At 38.8% G+C, this 20,083-nt stretch overlaps 1 protein-coding gene across 5 annotated transcripts in view; it reads left to right on the forward strand.

Moving 5' to 3' along the window:
• The window catches only part of LOC139941448 (uncharacterized), a 96,206-nt gene that overhangs the window by 61,088 nt on the left and 15,035 nt on the right, over positions 1–20,083 (forward strand). For all 5 annotated transcript variants that reach the window (XM_071937946.1, XM_071937949.1, XM_071937947.1 and 2 more), the window contains 12 exons: positions 37–315; positions 5,284–5,396; positions 8,493–8,612; positions 11,815–11,920; positions 12,906–13,011; positions 14,045–14,401; positions 15,167–15,334; positions 16,267–16,471; positions 17,094–17,301; positions 18,326–18,458; positions 19,046–19,184; positions 19,769–19,869. In XM_071937946.1, coding sequence (XP_071794047.1) covers positions 37–315; positions 5,284–5,396; positions 8,493–8,612; positions 11,815–11,920; positions 12,906–13,011; positions 14,045–14,401; positions 15,167–15,334; positions 16,267–16,471; positions 17,094–17,301; positions 18,326–18,458; positions 19,046–19,184; positions 19,769–19,869 — 2,035 coding nt within the window. The remainder of the gene's footprint in view (positions 1–36; positions 316–5,283; positions 5,397–8,492; positions 8,613–11,814; positions 11,921–12,905; positions 13,012–14,044; positions 14,402–15,166; positions 15,335–16,266; positions 16,472–17,093; positions 17,302–18,325; positions 18,459–19,045; positions 19,185–19,768; positions 19,870–20,083) is intronic.

A 20,083-nucleotide genomic window follows, 5' to 3' on the forward strand; every position in this document is an offset into this window, starting at 1 on the left:
ATGTTGACATGTAACATTTTGACGTTCTTACAACAGTTTACCGTCTCAACCATCAACCAGTACAGCGCCCTACCCTACACCCTGCACCCCACCTTCATCATTGGTTTGTAAATCGCCCGATCCGTCACCATCGGTAGCCGGCAGTAAGAAGACCAAACCGGCAGTGGCTGTGTGTCGCGCCAAGGGAGGACAAACTCCAAGCCAAGACATAGCAGCAGGGAGGATGGCTGGTAAACAGTGCGGCAAGAAGAGACCGTTACCGAAGAGGTCTTACTGGAAAGCAGGCATTTATTCCAGCACCTTCAAGTTAGAGCCGTAAGTACATGTATTTCTTTTCAATGCGTTATTTTAAAACAGGGTACGTCTGGTATTTGAAAAAATTAACACAACACACAAAAAAGAAGGCTTTAAAAAAACTGAGAATGTTCATGCACAATGAGCATTCATTGCTTGCAGAGTAGGCGTAAAAACAAAGGGCGGGCGAGGGAAAAAAAAAACACACACAAAAAAAAAAAACAGTTTTTTTTAGTGCGAGGGCCCAATGAGAATATGGCCGGGATTGTAGGCATACCAATCTTATCTGAGTCAGAACATGCTGGCATTGAGCGACCATACACTGTAGACTGCAGAATAGTGAAGGTTTTTATGGGCAAGTGGGCCTAGGGAGCAAGGGTTGTTGTATAGATTGCATCTAACCTTCATCAACCAGTTTTGGTTTCATATTGTGCAAGAACAAAAATTCCTTTTAAAACTTTTGTTGGTCAGAAAACAAAATTTTAAGTGAACTGGCTCATACTTTACCACGCTATTTTTTTAAGATTCCCAAAGATCACACGAGTGGAACATTTGTGATCGTCTCGAGGGATGTCTTCATCGGGCATGTAATATTTTGCAGCTGGGTTGCCATGGTGATTTTGGTTACCGCTGTTATCGTCAATCCAAACAACAATCTGTTTTAAATGTACGAGATCGACCCAGAGGGCGGAAGGGTGTGTGATTCCTTTAAGATCAACGACATTAACAGATCAAACTTGATGCTGTACAATGTGTACATTAAACTGCTGTCAGACTACTTTTGGAAGTAATACATGACATGTTTATGGGAGTCTTTGGGACACTAGACTTGGCATAAAATCAAACTCATGAGTCTCGATTATTTGCGCTATTCAAAGCATGTGGAATTTTTAAAAAATTTGTTAAATAGAGTTATAAAGTTATCTGTTAAGTTAAAAGTCTGCTGCCACCTAGCACTGCCAGATCTACCCCAAAAAACATTCGCATGGTGCATTTTTTTGCTGGAATGATCTTCTTTTTAATTTGTTTTTCTCTGTGAACAAATTTTGACAAAAGTGAGTGTTGTTTCAAAACAAAAAACATCCGCTGCTCTTTATGAATTGTTTAAGGAGTGATGTAGCCTTTTTCATCAAGTACTCACTTACATTTCCGTCTTTACGCCTTTGGTCCTCTCAAGGCAATAAATGAATCTTAGATCAAATTGACATGAAGCAATATTGCAGGAGTTCTTGCAAGTCAACTTGTTGATATGTCTCTCCACACGTTGTCGCCCGAGTTTATTCCGTCGTGGAGTTTTATTATCAGTTTGTGAATCAAGACAATCCAATCGCAGAGATGTTTTAGACATCCTCGGAGAAACCCAAAGGAAGGTTAATCCAATGATAAGCCGCCTAGGGCACCCCTTAATCTTGCCAGCAAGGGGATGGATTAAAACTAATACCCACCCTGCCTTCCTCTTTTGCCTTTTTCCACCAGCTAGATTTCTCACAGCAGATCTCAAAATAACCAGCGGACTCCGGCAATTGCCTTTTGCCCTGTGCTTTTGCTGTGGTGCCCTTTTCCAATATTCCAATCCAAATTAAAAGAATTCCTCAAAGAAGTGCCCCTTACTTGAGGAAAATTACTGTGCCCCATCGAGAATGAAATTCAAGGTCTTTCTCAGCACTGCAATGTGTTTTTTCCGTTTCTAAAATAACTGGTTGTTTTATATGGTTATGCCTGGTTCCCCGTGTAACCCAATGGCTATTTCTCATGTGATAACCAGAGACCAGACTAAGTATTTTCTTTGAGCCTAAATTTGGTTACTGCCGATAGACCTTACCATTGTTGATTTAACAAACCGTGCTCGTTGGCATGGTCAGCCAAATGTTACTAAAAGGTTCAACAGTTAACAGTATCTATGTTCTGACCAAATTCAAAATTTTTTGCAAATCTGCAATATCTTCTACAATTTTTTAATTTGATTCCAACAAATAATTCACCACTATTATTTAACAGTTGTGTGACATTTTTACAAAATGTGGCAGTTTTGTTAGTTTTTGCATTGATGGCTTTCCATAGTTTTCCAACCTGGGTTGGCAAAACCTAGGGCTGTGCCAATGTGATAGAAAGGTCAACTAGAATAAAAGATAAAAAAAAAAAAATAAAAAAAAACTGCAGTTAGCGTCTGATTCTGGAAGTCTTTCATGGACTCGCACCCTGGGATAATTGACTTGTAATGATCAATTACAGCTGCATTGATTAGGCTAGAGTTTCTATGTTGTAGGAGTTATTTCTGTCGCTGCTAGCGCCCACACTTTAAAACCGATCTACATAATTGTCACCACGAAAGGTCAGCATGTTGTTCAGGAAAGGTGCGTTTTTATCGAAGAAAATTATAAGGAAAAGCGTCTTATAAATTGTCAAGCTTATCTTAAAAACGGGTAACTTGATCAAACTTACACGTGACTTATTTGCCACCAGAAAAGGTCACCATGTTTTTCAGGAAAGGTGTTTTTTTTTTATCAAAAAATCTTATCAAGAAAATCGTCTCGTAAAGTTCCGAGCTCATATTCAAAATGGCAAAATTTAATCAAACTTACACGTGAAGAGAGTTGAATTGTACTTGAAAATGGAAGAGGGTATCATAATGACACATGACACAGCAAGTACTTCAAGTATATTCCCTTAATAATACAAGCAAAAATATGAATTGTGCATGAGGCGGCACTTAATCAAATTTAATACCTATCTTTAAGTGTACCTTAGGGGGTCATCCCTCATAGAAAATAATTACAATTAAATTGAAGGCGGTTCAACTTTCTGTGCACTATCTTTGAAATATCGCAAACAAAATCACTCAGATATCGTGGGTGGAGAGGGTGATTGAGGCGAACAACGGTAAGGAGGAAGTGAGATGGAAAAGAGTATTCACAGTGTTGGTGTGTGACTGTGGAGAGAAGAAAGAAGGACGAAGGACGGAAGAAAAAAAAAAAGCTCTCCGCGTCTAAACCAAGCATATCATTCATTGCAATCATAACCCGGAGCTTGAAGCAGTAGTGATAAAAAAAAACCCGTGGTCACCATGCAATGCTCTTGAACTGCCTTTATCTTGCACTAGAGAAATCAATGAGGGACTCTCCATGAGTGTGAGAATCTCTGTACCCTGCCAGCTTCCTCCTGCCCCCATTCTCAGTCACTAAAAGCCTATTGATTCTACGGCATGTGCGTTATGCACGGGCATAAGCTAATGGCACTTAAGTATGTCTAGGTCACAATGCTGGATAGTTTCTTCTTTTGCTCTTTCTTTATCGGCTTTTACAAAAAAAATTCTTGGCGCAGGGTTTCTAAGTACCCCCAAGGAATATGAGATAGATAGTGAGACATCCAGCAAAAGGTCAAAGTAGTTCACCTCTGTTGTTTGTCATTTTTTATATATACACGGTCGTGCTTTAAACCTTTTTACAGGGAAATGTCAGATCTTGTCATCTTCTTTAACAATTCTTCTCACTTTCCAGGCAAAATCACGCGTAGGGATAAAAACAAAAGTCGTAAATAAGGCAATATTGGTTTTTTTCTTTTCTTAAAAACAGGCCTGGAATTTTATCTTTGAGAGGGCAAGTTCGTTTTCATTTTGAAAACGACACTTGCATTGGACTAAAATCTACTGGATACTTTTAAATCAGCACCAAGGTCATGAACAGGGCAACAGAGGCAGTTGCCGCTGTGTAATTCAAGGCCTGTACAAATTTTTCTTATATAGTTCATGCCCCTTACCAGAGGGAAGTTAGAGACCTGTAATACTGTGTAGTAGTTAATTATTGCACTATACATTCAAGAGACATTTAAGAAAATTAACTTGACAGGCCAACAAATTTGATCGGGCTATGACGCCTTCGCCTCGTTGCCATGGGGCTAACTAGATTTGACAAGTCAATCGTCTTGACGCATTCAAGTGAAATCGCAGACCGCGCATTCAAATTATAATTTGACTAAAAAGGTTAGCGCCCAAAATTGCTCCACAGAGATTGAAACAACAGAAATCAGAAAAACTTGGGTAGTGCCTTCATTTTTCCTTCTATTGAATTACGATATAATACTCAATCAAGAATTCCTTCTAGCAGAGCAATGACCTATTCTGGCAGTTAACAAGTCTAGATTTATGCAGAGAGGCCATTACAGCGCCAAGGGCCTTAGGCTGTAAAGGGGGCAGGTTAACAAATGTGAGTGGTCAAATACAGCATTGAAAACGAACAAACAACCTTCCTACTTAAATCTGATTTCTGATTTATTTATTTTCTTGAATTCTTTTTTAAAATTGTGATTAAATTACCTGAAAAGTCTTTTAAGGCTGACACCATATAGTACATGTTTCATTGTAGCCAATGAAATATTCAAACTTTTTTTTCAAGGGTCAAATATCATTCCTGAAACAAGCCCTGTAGGCTATATGAATGTCTCAGGGGCAGGATCTGACGCAAAGGATTCTGGGTGGAATCCGAGTCCCAAGCTACACCGGCAACCATCACGGCGCAATGGTTTTGAAGCAATGCAGACATGCCGTACATTACTTTAAAACCTGTCATAGTTACATGTAAACTACAGCCTAGCGTCCATATAGATGGGTTGCAATACACGTCATCAACCGCAATCTTTGATGTAAAACAACAGAAAAGTGCACGCGTGTACGCGCTGCGCGTGACTCTCAGCTAATGGTAGCTCAATTCATCAAATATTGCGGCTGATGACGCCCATTGCAATCCATCTATTGGCAGCTTGATTTTGTTTTAAACTGTACATAAGATCTCCTTAAAAACCCCAGTTACTGTACAATACACACAAGCTTGAAATAGCCGGATGTTCATGTACACAAAATAAGTACTCATCTAGATGCAACATTTTTGCATGGAAAATATTTTGTGCGAGATGCAATTTTTCCCCGCAATGTCTTGAGTGAGTGACGCGATGTATTGTAATGACCCTTGTGTTTTATGACGATTGTTTTTGTAGACCTATGATCAAACCAGACGAGGATACGAAAGAAGATGAGGAGAAGACAGAGGGGGAGGAGCAGTATATAGAAGAGCCATCTTGTGGGCTGTTTCCACTACCAATCTTATCAGGTGAGTGTCTGAGTCTAAGAGCAAGTCTGCATTAAAGCCCCTGGACACTATTTGTAATTGTCAAAGACCAGTCTTCTCACTTGGTGTATCTCAACATATGCAAAAAATAACAAACCTGTGTTTTTGTTTTTTTTACCCTCGATTGGTTGTCGGATTTCCGAGATAATAATGAAAAAAAAAAACACCCTTGTCACACAAAGTTGTGTGCTTTCAGATGCTTGATTTCGAGACCTCAAATTCTAAATCTCAGGTCTCGAAATCAAATTCGTGGAAAATTACTTCAAAAAGAATAAGTCACTTCAGAAATAGTCATTTCTCAGAATGTTCTATACTATCATTCTCTCCCCATTACCTTTCGTTTTTTGAATCACTTGATTGCTTTTTTATCCCGTATAAATGTAGATGTATACAATAAAACTAACATGGGAAAATTTCATCTCAAAACTCCCGTTTTTAAAATATCTTCGAAAATTTGTAGTGAACATGTCCACGCAGGAAGAATAATCTCTAAGAGAGTACACTCTTACATTCAAATTTTGGGGCATTTAACTGATATCTTGTAAAGGCAGTGGACACTATTGGTAATTGTAAAAGACTAGCCTTCACAGTCGGTTGTATCTCAACAAATGCATAAACCAACTATTCTGTGAAAATTTGAGCTCAATCGGTCATCGAACTTGCGAGATAATAATGAAAGAAAAAATACCCTTGTCACACGAAGTTGTGTGCGTTTAGATAGTTGATTTCGAGACCTCAAGTTCTAAACTTGAGGTCTCGAAATCAAATTCATGGGAAATTACTTCTTTCTCGAAAACTATGGCACTTCAGAGGGAGCCATTTCTCACAATGTTTTACATCATCAACCTCTCCCCATTACTCGCCACCAAGAAATGTTTTGCGCTAATAATTGTTTTAAGTAATTACCAATTGTGTCCACTGCCTTTAACATTACCACATTACTTCGAAGTGAAATGTTTCTCAAAATGTTTCATACTATCGTAAGCTGCTGTAGGCTCTTAACCATACAATGTTGACTTACTCTTCAAGAACACTAAAGACTACCCTAGGTGATCGAGCATTTCAGTACGCTGCTTCTAACCTATGAAATAATCTCCCTCTTTGTACTAGATACACGCCTCACTTGATGTATCTAATTCAAAGCCAAAACCAATTGTTTACAATTAATTCTGCCTAGTAAAGCCTGATTCATACTTCCTACGAATGCGAATGCGATACGAATGTTGACGTCACAAATTCGCAACGAATAATTCGCAGCAGTCCAACTTTGCTCAACTCACTTGCGAATATCGCTGCGAAGGGAGGGTGGTGACGTCAGAGTTACGTCAAATTCGCTTCGCATTCGCAGGAAGTATGAACCGGGCTTCAGTGTTATTTGTATCTTGTTCTCTGCATTGTTTGTATTTATTATTTGGCAGCAGAGCATGCTCATATAGTGCAATATTATTTCATTTTATCACAGCATGCAAATAAAAGGTTGCATTTTCCTCTGTGCTGGTAACTCCTTGAGTCGGGCTACGTCCTGTAGCCTTAGATCTCAAGGGTCTTTCGCAGGATCCTCGCTGTTTCTTCAAGCACTGCCTACTATAATAAAGGCAGCAGAAAAAGTAACTCGGCTGTTGTAAAAGCACCTATAATTTTAAACTTGTTACTCGTATTCTAAAAATGAATATACCAGGAGACGGACAATTTAATTACTGTGATTTTGACACCTTGTTTGTAACAATCGGTCGAGTGTTGTTGTCGCGATATGTGCTTACAGGTGAAAAGTGCCCATTTCCATTGTTGAAGTAATTCCTATTGACAAGAACCGCTTTTCAAAATTCCCGCTGTTAGATTCACGCTGAATCAGAGGAGAGATCAATCATGTCAATAGGAGTTATAACTGCAACAATGGAAATGGGCACGTTTCACCTGTAAGCACATACCGCAACAACAACACTCGACCGATTGTTACAAACAAGGTATCAAAATTACAGTAATTAAATTGTCCATCTCCTGGTAGTTTCATTTTTAAAATAGGAGTAACAATTTTAAAATTATAGGTGCTTTTACAACAGCCAAGTTACTTTTGTTGCTGTCTTTACATGTACAATGTACATCAACCCTGACATTTGAGGCTATTTTCGCAGTGCTTTGGGAATGGTTCCGGTTCATTATTATTATTACTTCTGTTATTGTATGCACTCTATTTACGATTCAAGATGGCTATCACTAAGACTCAACTTCACGAAACGTCAAGATTCATCTTAGGACGAGTTTGCCCAATGGATCCATCTTGTTTGCTAAGCAAATATTACAGTCCAACGAAACAGCTATGCATTTGTGCACAAATGCAATCATGTCTAGTTATTACTGTCATTGTATGCACTCTAAGTACGGTTCAAGATGGCTATATCCCTGAGTCCCAAGTTCACAAAACGTCAAGAGTCGTCTTAGGTCGAGTTTGCCTAATGGATCCATCTTAATTGCTAAGCAAATATTACAGTCCAAATCAGTTATGGTAATGTGACAACCACTCGGCATGGGATTTGCGAAACCGAACACTGAACTCACAGAGCACTGAGCTTTTATGTGTGGAGGGATTAAGCATTGAATGAGAACTGAGGTGGTCATGAGAGCAATGACTAGAGATCGTACATGACGCGTCTTACACAAGCGGTCAGGTGCATCAGACCCGATCAACAGAGTCTGGGTTATAATAAAATTTGTTGGTATGAAGATCATTAATAAACCTTTATAACAGTGTGGCCATTACTCCATTCCAACTCATTGTAACCAAACTGAGGCTGGACGAAAATAATAGTCTGGTGCCATGTTTGCGCAATGAATGTTAGCATTCATTACTGTTGTTGGAAACAGGAACATGACCAAGATGGTGACAGCGTGATAAAGGTCTATCAACTATTGTTTGTGTATTTATGGTTTCCTGTTATTTTTACCCTGCACCAGTGTGCTAGCTAGGTGGTCTAGTGGTAAGACTTCTGCTCTAGCAATGCAAAGGTCAAGGGTTTGAATCCCACCTGAGTCATTTACCTGTTGATTAACATAATAATGATGTGAATTTGTTTTTGGTAGGTTCACTGTTCTGGGAGGAAGAAGTGGACTTCCAGTTACCGTATGATCTGTGGTGGCTCCATACGCACAATAAACTGTCCAACAGACAGGATCCTTCCAAATTCAAGAAACTTAAAAACAGTAAGTGGAAGTTTTAACCATTGTCTCTTGTAAAAGTTCATGTACCGTGTATGTTTGTTACTATTACTGATTATAATAACATTGTTTGGAGCTCCTGCTAAATGGAGTTCAATGGTCAAATGATGGTCTCTTAAGTAATTTTTTGACAGAAAGAAACATTCAGTTTCTAAGAAAAATAATTACTTGTAAATTTTGATTTGTTTTATACACATTTTTTTCATTTGACGCCCTTCCAATTATTTTGAATATGAAACTGCAATTTTAAAACAACCTTATAGGCCTAGTACTCAATAAAATGTTTCCTACATTTTTCCCAATGGCTAAATATCATGCACGTTAGAAGTAGGGTCTAAAGCAAAAGTAACACTGAGATTGAGATGTACCTCAGTTTTTATGTTTTTAGAGATTGCGGTAAGTGTGTATAGATAAAGGGTAGCAAAGATTCACTAATATATCAGGCCACATAAAACAAAAAATTGTTGGTCGTCCTTTTTTTTTGCGGATGGGGGAGGGAGGGAGGTTTTTTATTTTTTATTTTTTTTATATAAAGTTTTGTTGACATGCCAAATATGAAATCAAGAATAAAGAAATCATCACAATCACTATAAAACAGAGGGTTTGTGTGTTTTTGATGTTTTTTATAGTTTTGTCAAATTTAACTCCTAGATGGCATTTTCTGTAAACTTTTTCAAACAACTAAGCACAGTGTAGCCCAAGTAAATATTTGAAGAATTGATCTTGCTTTGCCAACATCTTTTCAAACCTGTACATTTTGAAAAAAATATCAGCTGAAAAATCTGGGCAGTAAAAGTATAAAGAGATATCCAGACATGGGGAAAAAAAATTAAAATAAATGGGGTCGGGTGGTTTTGAACAGTCGGGCGGGGACGATCAACAATTTTTCTTTTTTATGTGGCCTTAGATGAGATTTATATTGTGACATAACACTTTGCTTAGCAATTAAGGTTGATGCACAGTTAAGATCAATCTCTGCTCAGAGGGTTTTAATTTCCATGAATTTCCGGGAATTTTTGTTGTGCTTAGCTGCTTTTTGTACTTAGGAAGCTCCATGAAATTGAGCCCTGGGGAGCGGTTGATTTCATGTGGAAAGGATTTGTTCATAGGCATGGATAGAATGACTGTGATATGTGCACAGTTGTGAAAAACAAGCAGTGCAGCCGTAGTTTAGATATTTTATTACTACTTAGTCACCCTAAACCGCATACAGTCAGAAGTGTAATTAGAACACAGAGAACCAGTTGCTATATGACTCAATGCTTTATAATCCGGTTACCATGCTTAAACCTTCACACAGAATGAATTGACTACAGGTATTATTTGAATAATGCTTTATATGGGACCACCAGGACCAGACTGTTACTATATAAACCTCAAAGCATGTTGGGCATAATGGGGGGTTGATCGATGGGTTGAAAATAACGCACTGTGGTTATTAAACACACCGGGGATGAGGTTGAATATACTCCTGGTTTTTTTTTTTTTTAGTTACGCGAGTGAATTGAAAGTATTTAAATCGAACTCGAATCAGACCTCGAAGAATCGACTGGATCATTTTTCCATTTGCGTCTCAGTTTTTTTATTTTTTTATTATTTACTTTCCACATTGGTTTGAACCGGAGACGGGAACAATACGGCCCCGCGTTAAAGGCAGTGGACACTATTGGTAATTACTCAACAAAATTATTAGCATAAAACCTTACTTGGTAGCGAGTAATGGGGAGAGGTTGATAGTATAAAACATTGTGAGAACTGGCTCCCTCTGAAGTGTCATAGTTTTCGAGAAAGAAGTAATTTTACACGAATTTGATTTCAAGACCTCAGATTTAGAACTTGAGGTCTCGAAATCAACCATCTAAGCGCACACAACTTCGTGTCACAAGGGTGTTTTTTCTTTCATTATTATCTCGCAACTTCAATGACCGATTGAGCTCAAATTTTCACAGGTTAGTTAATTTATGCATATGTTGAGATACACCAAGTGAGAAGACTGGTCTTTGACAATTACCAATAGTGTCCATTGTCTTTAAAAAGTCCAGGGAATTGATCGACAACACTGGAGTAGTCCAAAAGGGTCTGGGTATATAAATAGTGCATTACTGAGAAGCTTGGCCCTGGGTGTTGCTGCCGTTTTGAATGTACACTGACTCATGCAATGAGTCATTAACCCATGGCAATAATACACCTCATAGTTCCTAACACTTTTATATCAGATTGCATCTTGATACAACAGCCGAGGTAAATTGCTTCCCTAACATAATGTGTTTTGGGGTTTTTTTTTCTCTCGACCGAGTCCCAAATGTGTGTCGGATTCATGTACCTGCATAATTTATTAGTGGGCAGATGAGCAATCACGGCATTTCATTATGCGCGATTGTTTTTGTTTTTTTCGAGGCCACTGCAGTGCCTTGGTAATACGACACCTGTAATGTGTGTCTCTTTAAACTTTTTTTAAATAACAAATATTGATGCATTGCCTATGACAACAATTTGAGCTCTTGACTTTTTAGCCCTAAATTGTATTGATTTTTGGGGTTCATTTGATACATGTACCAACCACCAGCAGTAAATGGGGACTAACAGGTTTAAAAAATGTTTTAATGTAAAAACTAAAATATTAAATGTGTACACATTGCAATTTGAAAATATGCCACATCCGAATGACTGGCTTCGGCTGTAGCTATGGCCAGGGCCCAATTTCATAAAGCTGTTAGCAGAAAATATTGCTTAGCAAATTTCTTTGCTAAGCAAAGCAAAACAAAGTGGGGCAGGCTGAAGTGGGGCACCAGTTGCAACAATGTAAACATTTATGGAATCCTGGTAACCAGTTTCTGTTAAGCAAGATTTGTTATGCTTAGCAAGTTTTATGCTTAGGGCTTTATTACAACCTGGGAAGCGTCATCAGAGGGATCACTATAAAAAAAGCGCTTGAGATCATTTTTTATAAGATGAATATAATTGGAAAGATGTTTTAAAAGAAGAATATAATTATCCACACAAACATGTCTCAAAATTTGGGGTTTTCCTTTTACTTCGTGAACTAACACAGTCTACTTTTAAGACATCTTTCCAACCGTATTCATTTCATAAAGAACGCTTTCAAATGCTTCATATTTTTAAAGCCAAATCGCTGGAGGTGACAAATATTAACTTTTGTTTATTTTTTTATTTTCTTGTATTTTAGATATCTACTACGACGTGAAGCCGCTGTCAAATACTCAAAATATCTGTAACTGCAAGAAGCCAAGGGAGCCTGATGTGAAAGGATGTGGAGAAGACTGCCTCAATAGGTAAGAGGGTTGACCAGGGGAGCGACTGTTAAAGGGTTTGGGTACTTTTTAAAAATGTCCACAGATTTACATTAAACTTACAGGGTTTGAAGATAATTATAGTGGAAAGCTTCCCTTCAAATATTACTTACTGAGGTGCTGTAGTTTTTGAGAAATGAATAAAACAATGTAATGAAAATACTTTTGTAAATGCTTTTAAAATAATTTTCATGACGTTGTTTTACTCATTACCCAAAAACTACAGCACCTCAGCACGTAATATTTTCAGGGAAGCTTTCTATTATCATTATTTTTCAAACTGTGTAAGTTTAGTGTAAATCTATGGATGTTGTGTTTTTTGTCCTACGAAAAGTACATACACCCATTAAAGTGTTTTGATACCTTTTGTAGATCAAGTTTTTGACCATGACATAAATCCCTACTCACTGTGAATGAAGATGTATGTAATATAATTTACCTGTAGAAGTTTCAGCTGCATATGGTCTTCAAGGTTTTGAGAAAAAAAAGGTGAAAATCACAGAGCAATGTTTTCAGGAGAGTCGCTTTAATTCCCAGGTACATGCTCAAAATAATTTTCGTCTACTGAGACAAACATTATTTTTGTGAAGTTATTTTATTCATTTCTCAAAAACTACAGCACTTCAGCAAGTAATATTTTAAGGGAAGCTTTCTTCATTCTGAACATGTAAACAATGATAATTTTATTAATTTTGGTTGTTTACCTAACACCGATGTGTGTTAGCACTGTATACTCAGTACTTTCTCGAGTCCTGTGAAAAAAAATATCACAGGCATGTTACTTGGGTGGGATTCGAACTAACGACCCTTGCAATTCTAGAGCAGTGTCTTACCAACTAGACTACCGAGGTTGCCCGGTAGCTAGAGGCAGTTCAAATCCTATGTTTTGGCAGCGGGTACCGCAACGATATAAGAGATGTTAAATGATCATTTTGTTTATAGTTTACTTGATTGTTTTTATGTCTAGAATGGTTCTTGGTGAATGTTCGCCCAGTACCTGCCCATGTGAAGAAGTTTGCTCCAATCAGAGGATACAGAGACATGAATGGACCCCTGGACTGCAGCGCTTTAATGTAAGTTGAAGTTAAAGAAACGTCGAGTTGAAACCAAAGGTTCTTTTCAGAACCACCCCAACTCATTTAGCATGGTTAGAGATTATCATTACATGGTGTTACCGCAAACCTTTGCTATATCCTATTTCCACCATGCAAAGTTTCTAATCCTACTTAATGTGTAAGAAGTTTGTGTTCAATAATAGATGTTAAATTTGCATCAGGGATAAAGAATATTATTTGGATTTCCCTAACATCGATGTGTGTTAGCACTGTATACGGGTGGGATTTGAATCCACAATCTTTGCCAATCTAGAGCAGAAATCTTACCAGTTAGACCACCGAACTTGCCCGGTTGGCAGCTTCAACTGCGGGTTGAACAAACAAAAATTGACTAGAGGACTTGAATCTGTGAAATCCAGATTATCTAGCTATCTAGCTCTAATGTTGGCAGTCTCCCTATTTTTTGATCAGGGTTGCGTTTTCACAGCTGTAACCAATTACTGGCCAGTGATTAAAGGAACACGTTGCCTTTGGATCGGTCTAGTTGGTCTTTGAAAGGCGTTTGTAACCGTTTGTTATATAGTGCATATGATTAGAAAGATATTTTAAAAGTAGAACATAATGATCCACACAAGTATCACTCGAAATTGCGTGGTTTTTCTTTTACCTCGTCGACTAACACGGTCAGCCATTTATGGGAGTCAAATTTTTGACTCCCATAAATGGCCGACTGTGTTATTTCACAAAGTAAAAGGAAAACCACGCAATTTCGAGGCAAATTTGTGTGGATCATTGTATTCTACTTTTAAAATATCTTTCTAACCATATGTATTTTATAACAAGCGGTAGCTTTTCAAAGACCAACTCGACCGATCCAAGGCAACATGTTCCTTTAACCAATGGCCAATTTAACGGGAACATTTATTCTTCTTCTTGTATTTGCTCCTTTGTAATTAGGTTTTTTTTTTTTTTTTTTTTTCCCTTCTTCAAATTAATAATAATAACAATAATGATAATAACTATTTTTTTTTTGTGGGTATCTCTCATTCAGACCAAGGATCGTGGATGGGGAATCTGCACCCAGACTCCCATCAAAGCTGGAGAGTTCATCCTGGAGTACGTCGGCGAGGTCATCAGCGTCAAAGAACTCTGGAAGCGAGCCCTCAGCGACTACCAATACCAGAAGCATCACTACTACCTCAACCTGGACTCGGGCACCGTCATCGACGGGTACCGGTACGGCAACGAGGGACGCTTCGTCAATCACAGCTGCGAGCCGAACTGTGAGATGCAGAAGTGGTCGGTCAACGGGATGTATCGGATTGCCCTGTTTGCGATGAAGGATGTGAACGTTGGTGATGAGCTGACTTATGATTATAACTTCCATGCTTTCAACCTGGAAACACAGGTAAGAAACCAGTGTTGGGTGATTTCAAATTTTGCCTCTGAAAGTCTGCTTGGAAAAGTCTGTATTTTTCTTCAAAATAAATAAGCATGCCCTTTGATCTACTTCTCTAGTGCTGAGGATACTGTCCCCAAAAGCTCCTTGACATCTAGATCTCCAGGGGTGGATTTCACAAAGAGTTAGGAACTAGTCCTAACTTAGGACTAGTCCTTGGAGATATACAAATTGCATGGTCCTAACTCTAGATAAGACTAGTCCTAACTCTTTGTGAAATCCACCCCTGGTGTAACCAAAAGGTGAAAAGTTACATAATTTTAATGTACCTCCTCAGATCTGATTCACAGTTTCAGACTTTTTTGTCAACAGTCAGAAACAATTCTGAGATTCGGTGTCTTTTCGGGAATGCCGTGTCCAGAGGTGCAGTTGGTACCTGCTGTCACCTGGCTAAACGTGGTTGGATTTGACAGTTTGTTGCTGTTTTCTCAGCAAAATACACTGTATTTAGCTGAAACTTTCACATGTGACTTTTACTGTGTCTATTTTTATAATATTTTTAAAGTAAGCATTGAGTCCGGTTCATACTTCCTATGAATGCAAAGCAAATTTTGGTGGCGTACTAATTGGTACGCACTCCCTTGTCAATTGTGACGCATGGAAATTTGCTTCTCACAAAGCTTTTGCAGTAAGTATGAATCAGGCTTTGTGGTGAAAAACATCAATTTACATGTATGACCCTCCCTTTAATGTTGTGATGCTATTGGTTTACAGCAAGAGTGCATGTGTGGCAGCAGTAACTGTAGAGGAACAATAGGAGGCAAGACCCAGAAGCCAAACGGAATTGTCAAGAAAGACCCAGTGAATAATAAGAAGACGGGGAAGAAATTAGGACGACCAGTGAAAGAGAAAAGGAAATCCAAGAACAACCTCAAGAAAAGGGTAAGTGGATTAAGAAAGTAGCAGTTTAACTGAATGGTTAGCACAAATGTGTTGATTAGTCCCGATCAAGTCGTTGGATCAGTGCTATTGACCCATTGACGTCATCATCACAATAATCTTGGTTGCGCCAGTGGAAGTTATGTGGGAGTTTCTGTTTTCGACGACGAATGGTTCTGCGATGGTTTTTCAGCCAATGTTGTAGTTTTCAGCACAACGAAGATACTGTGGTATAAATTGAGGGACGAGCGTCCTCAAAGCCGACGGATGCGCAGATGACGCTATGAATACAACAATTTTGTGATCATACTTATGTCTAATTTATATCCTTTTGCACACAATGGTAGTTTAAAATATCATTTTACTTGTAATTCGTTTTTCACAAAAAATGGTGTAGTGGCTAATTTCAAACGGGAGTAACTCAGCAACGCGATACACCCCAAAGCTTAGACACATACCAAATTACTGCTGCTGATGTGTTCTTTCCAGCCATGCTTATAACTCAATTCCTGAAATTGCCTACATCTGACTCATTTTCACAGAGCGGGTCACATTTGGTTTGTAAGCAGTTTCCCAATCGGGTGAGATTTGCAGTAGCACCATGTGTTGTTCTCTTTTGAATATTGTTGGCTCTGAAAAGAACCGGTCAAATTCTCAGAACCAACACTCCTCAATTGAGAATTACACACAATGCTACTGCAAACCTCTCCTGATTATACACCCACCATGCAAGGTTTCAATTTCTACTAAGTTTCTCAATGTTGGAGTATTTTTACTCAGGGGTATGTGAGAGTTTTGGCAGGATTTACACACACATACAGCTGGACTAGCCCCAGCGGACTTGTCAAGAAACAAAGTGAGCTCAAGGGTTGTCTTAAGTTTATTACAGATAGTATTTATAGTACATGTATGTTGTGATTTCTGTTGATTAACAGGAAGGTGTAGCTGAAGATCATAGTGCCTTAAAGGCTCGACGTTTACCTCGACCAATGTCAGTCAGAGAGATGAATCTCATCGCAGATAGACGCTTATTCCTTCTGCGGAACATCGAGAAGATCAAGCGTGTACGGGAGACTCAGTTGAAGGCAAAGGAAGGAAACCTCACTATCAAGACCAACAGTCAGAATGACAATGGAAAAGGTAACGATCATGCAGCCATCTTGGATTGGCTTCCATTCAAATCAATGTAACCAAACTGTTTGAATTGGCGGCTATGGCTGCGGCTGTTGCTATGGGCATCCTATGCTTCAATTCTAAAATGGTGATATAGCCATAGCCCTAGTCCTAGCCGCCTAATCAGACACTTGAAGGATTCAAACCCACAAGTCTGAGTCCTATGCATGATTGAGTTGTAATGTCTCAAGTGTTCAATATTGACAGCCTTCGTACAGATTTTGGATACTATTTAAGTCTTACATTGTCTGCTTTAGGGGGGAAGGGGTGGTGCTAAATTGTACAAAGAGCGAATAAAGCCCGGTTCATACTTCCTGCGAATGTGATACAAATTTTAACGTCACAAATTCGCAACCAATAATGTGAATTGTGCTTACAGTCCTGTGCCGTCAAAATTTTAGTACAAATTTGCTTCGCATTCGCAGTAAGTATGAAATGGGCTTGCGTGGTTCAAACTCTAGCACGGATTGATTTGTAATACAGATGGTGTGTTCACACTGCAATTTTAACCCACAAAATGGTGAGATATTTTAATGATCTTACGAGCAGTCCATCATTTTCAATCACGACCAACATTTTTATCTTGCAGATGTATTCATGGCCCAATTCACTGCACTCAAGACGTCCCGCTCAGTCAAAACCCGCCGTCTTGCCGCAGCCGAGGTCAATGTTGAGGTGACGAAGGCTGCCCGCCTCGCGCAGGTGTTTAAGGATATTTATACTGTGGTGTGTACGTATCGGGACTCAAATGGACAGAGCTTGGCGATACCGTTTATGAACAGACCATCAAAGAAGAGGTAAAATTATGAGATTCTTCTGAACCCATTTATCATGATAATGTAGGCCTCCAAATAACCCACCGCACCCACAGCAATAAGCCATTTGCTTGTTAGATTTGAATATTGTCTGGGACAATGACATGCTTGATCAAAAGTTACCACTTAAATTTGAATTCACCAGACTATAGAGACAGTTGCTGTGTCACATGATTCGGGGCAAGCTTTTGCGTAGTTACGTAAGAGACGGTGAACACCCATACAATTGTTTGTATGAAGGTGTATGGCACAATGGTACCAGGGTCTGCTCATCTAAAAAATTGCAATACAAAAGCTTTCCCCGAATCATGTGAAATATCGCAACTGTCTCTATAGTCTGGTGAATTAAAATTTAAGTGGTAACTTGTGATCAAGTACGTCATTGTACCAGACAATATTCAAATCTAACATGCAAATGGATTATTGCTGTGGTGCCGTGTGTTTTTGCTATGGTGCCGTGTGCTTTTGCTATGGTGCCCTTAGCAAAGTTCCAATACAAATTTACATTCTTTCATAGAATTGCCCTATACCAGAGGGAAATTGCTGTGCCCCTTAAAGAGCAAAGTTCAAGGCCTGATAATATATGCAAGCAGGTGATTGCTCGGTATATTAACTGATTTTAGAATTTTCTGAAAGTTTCCTTGAGCCTTCAGATGTTCTTGAAAATAGTAAAGCAGTCACCAAAGGGAGTGTGTAAACCTCCTGATTTGGAACATCTAAGATGCTGGTTTTTGTTGATCACCATTTATTAATTTTCTGGTTGGTTATTTCAACAGTTAAACTTAAACAAGTTGCCCAAAGTTCAAATGCCTTTCAACTGGCACACACATATCATCATAATAATCTACTGTTAACTGGTTCTTCTGTTCAGCAAGATGTTTCTGTGCTTAGCACGCTTTTATGCTTACAGGCTTCATGAAAAAAGGCCCCAGAGATTCTTCCTTAATCAATATTCAATATGATTTGATTGATTTGATTTGATTTGAATTTGATTTGATTCCAACAGAAATCAAGATTACTACCAGAGAATTTCTGATCCCATTGATTTGAGCACCATCGAGAGGCACATCATGACTGGTTATTACAAGACGGTGGAACGATTCGACGAACACTTCATCCGCGTCTTTAGGAATGCAGAGGTAAGAAGGGTTTTCTGTAGATTCACACTTTCTTTTAAATTGCGAAATGTTTTTATATGAACCTGGTGGTTTTTATTAGGTTAATTCGTTGGGAAGTTCTGCTTTATCAGCCAGGCTGCTGTAGTGGATGATACCCTTGCCTACATCCTTATCTGGGGTGGATTTCACAAAGAGTTAGGACTAGTCTTATCTCGAGTTAGGACCAGTTACTCGTCCTAACTTAGGACTATCCATGCAATTTGTATATCTCCTAGAACTCTTTGTGAAATTGACCCCTGGACTGTGAAGGGGGTAACCACGTTTCAGCCACATGAGTAGGTGGCAACTTGCCCCTTGGGACCCTTAAGTGAAGCCCTCACCTTGAAGTGGCCGTTCGTGGCCTTGTGGTGTTAGGTGATCTCTCATTTAAAAAATAAAAATAATAAACAAACATAATCTACATAGCAAGTAGATATACACATGGTGTTACCACAAACCAAATATACATTGATACTTCACTATGCAATGTTCAAATCCCATATAACATGTACATCATTAGAGACTGTTGATTATTTGGTTTTATTTTCTTTTCTTTTTATTCTTTACAGAAGTACCATGGTAAGAAGTCTGAATTGGGTCGGGATGCAACAGACTTGCGTAAGGCCTACACCAAAGCTAAGACGGACAACGCCAAGTTCTTTGAAGACATTCTCGGCCAACCGCAGATCTACAAGGATAATAAAGAAGGTAAAGTTGTCCCAGCGATATTTTGGTTGTGATGAGTCGTCTCCCCCTCCCCTCGCCCTCCCCCCCAACTAGTCCATTTCTGGCTTTTTCCTTGCTTAAACGGGCACTTTTTACTTTGTAGTTTAATGAGGAATGAAATCCTGGCCAGCTTGGTATTTTGTCTTCTTTTTCATTTGTTGATATATATATATATTCTTTCCAAATGGTGCTGGTTTCCCCCAGTTTGAGTTTTCCTCCCACCATTTTCATTTTTTTTTCTCTTTTGACCCACCCACAAGGCTTTACCCAACCTCAGTTTTGCCCTTCTTACTTATTAATTATTTAGGCTACTAATGCAACTGTTTATAACTGTCACTGATACTATTTATGAAACACCAATGTGAGGGCAACAACGAAATAAATGTTTATCGAATTGAATTGATGTTGACTGTATAAAGGATTTGAGGCATTGCATGGTGAGGTATCAATATATATATTTGGTTTGCGGTAACACCATGTGTGTATCTACTTGCCAGGTAGAGTTTGTTCTTAGGGAACTGTCTTTCTTGATGTTGACTGGTTGTGATAAACTGATTTGATTGCAGATAGTAAACTATTAAAGGAAGAGGAAGAGGAGGAGGTGATACGATGTCTGTGTGGACTCTTCAACGACGAGGGACTCATGATTCAGTGTGAACAATGCATGGTAGGTACAGCTTCACCCTTTTGTGGAAGTGTCGTGGCCGAGCGGTTAAGATCACCGAATTCAAACTCTGGTGTTTCCGATCAGCAGAGTGTGGGTTCGAATCCCAAGCCGTGACACTTGTGTCCCTAAGCAAGACACTTAACCATTGCTTTGTCCTTCGGTCCGTTGGTCCCATGTGTTGTGTAACGCATGTAAAAGAACCCAGTGCACTTGT

Source organism: Asterias amurensis, chromosome 9, assembly GCF_032118995.1.
Source record: "Asterias amurensis chromosome 9, ASM3211899v1".
Lineage (NCBI taxonomy): Eukaryota > Metazoa > Echinodermata > Asteroidea > Forcipulatida > Asteriidae > Asterias > Asterias amurensis.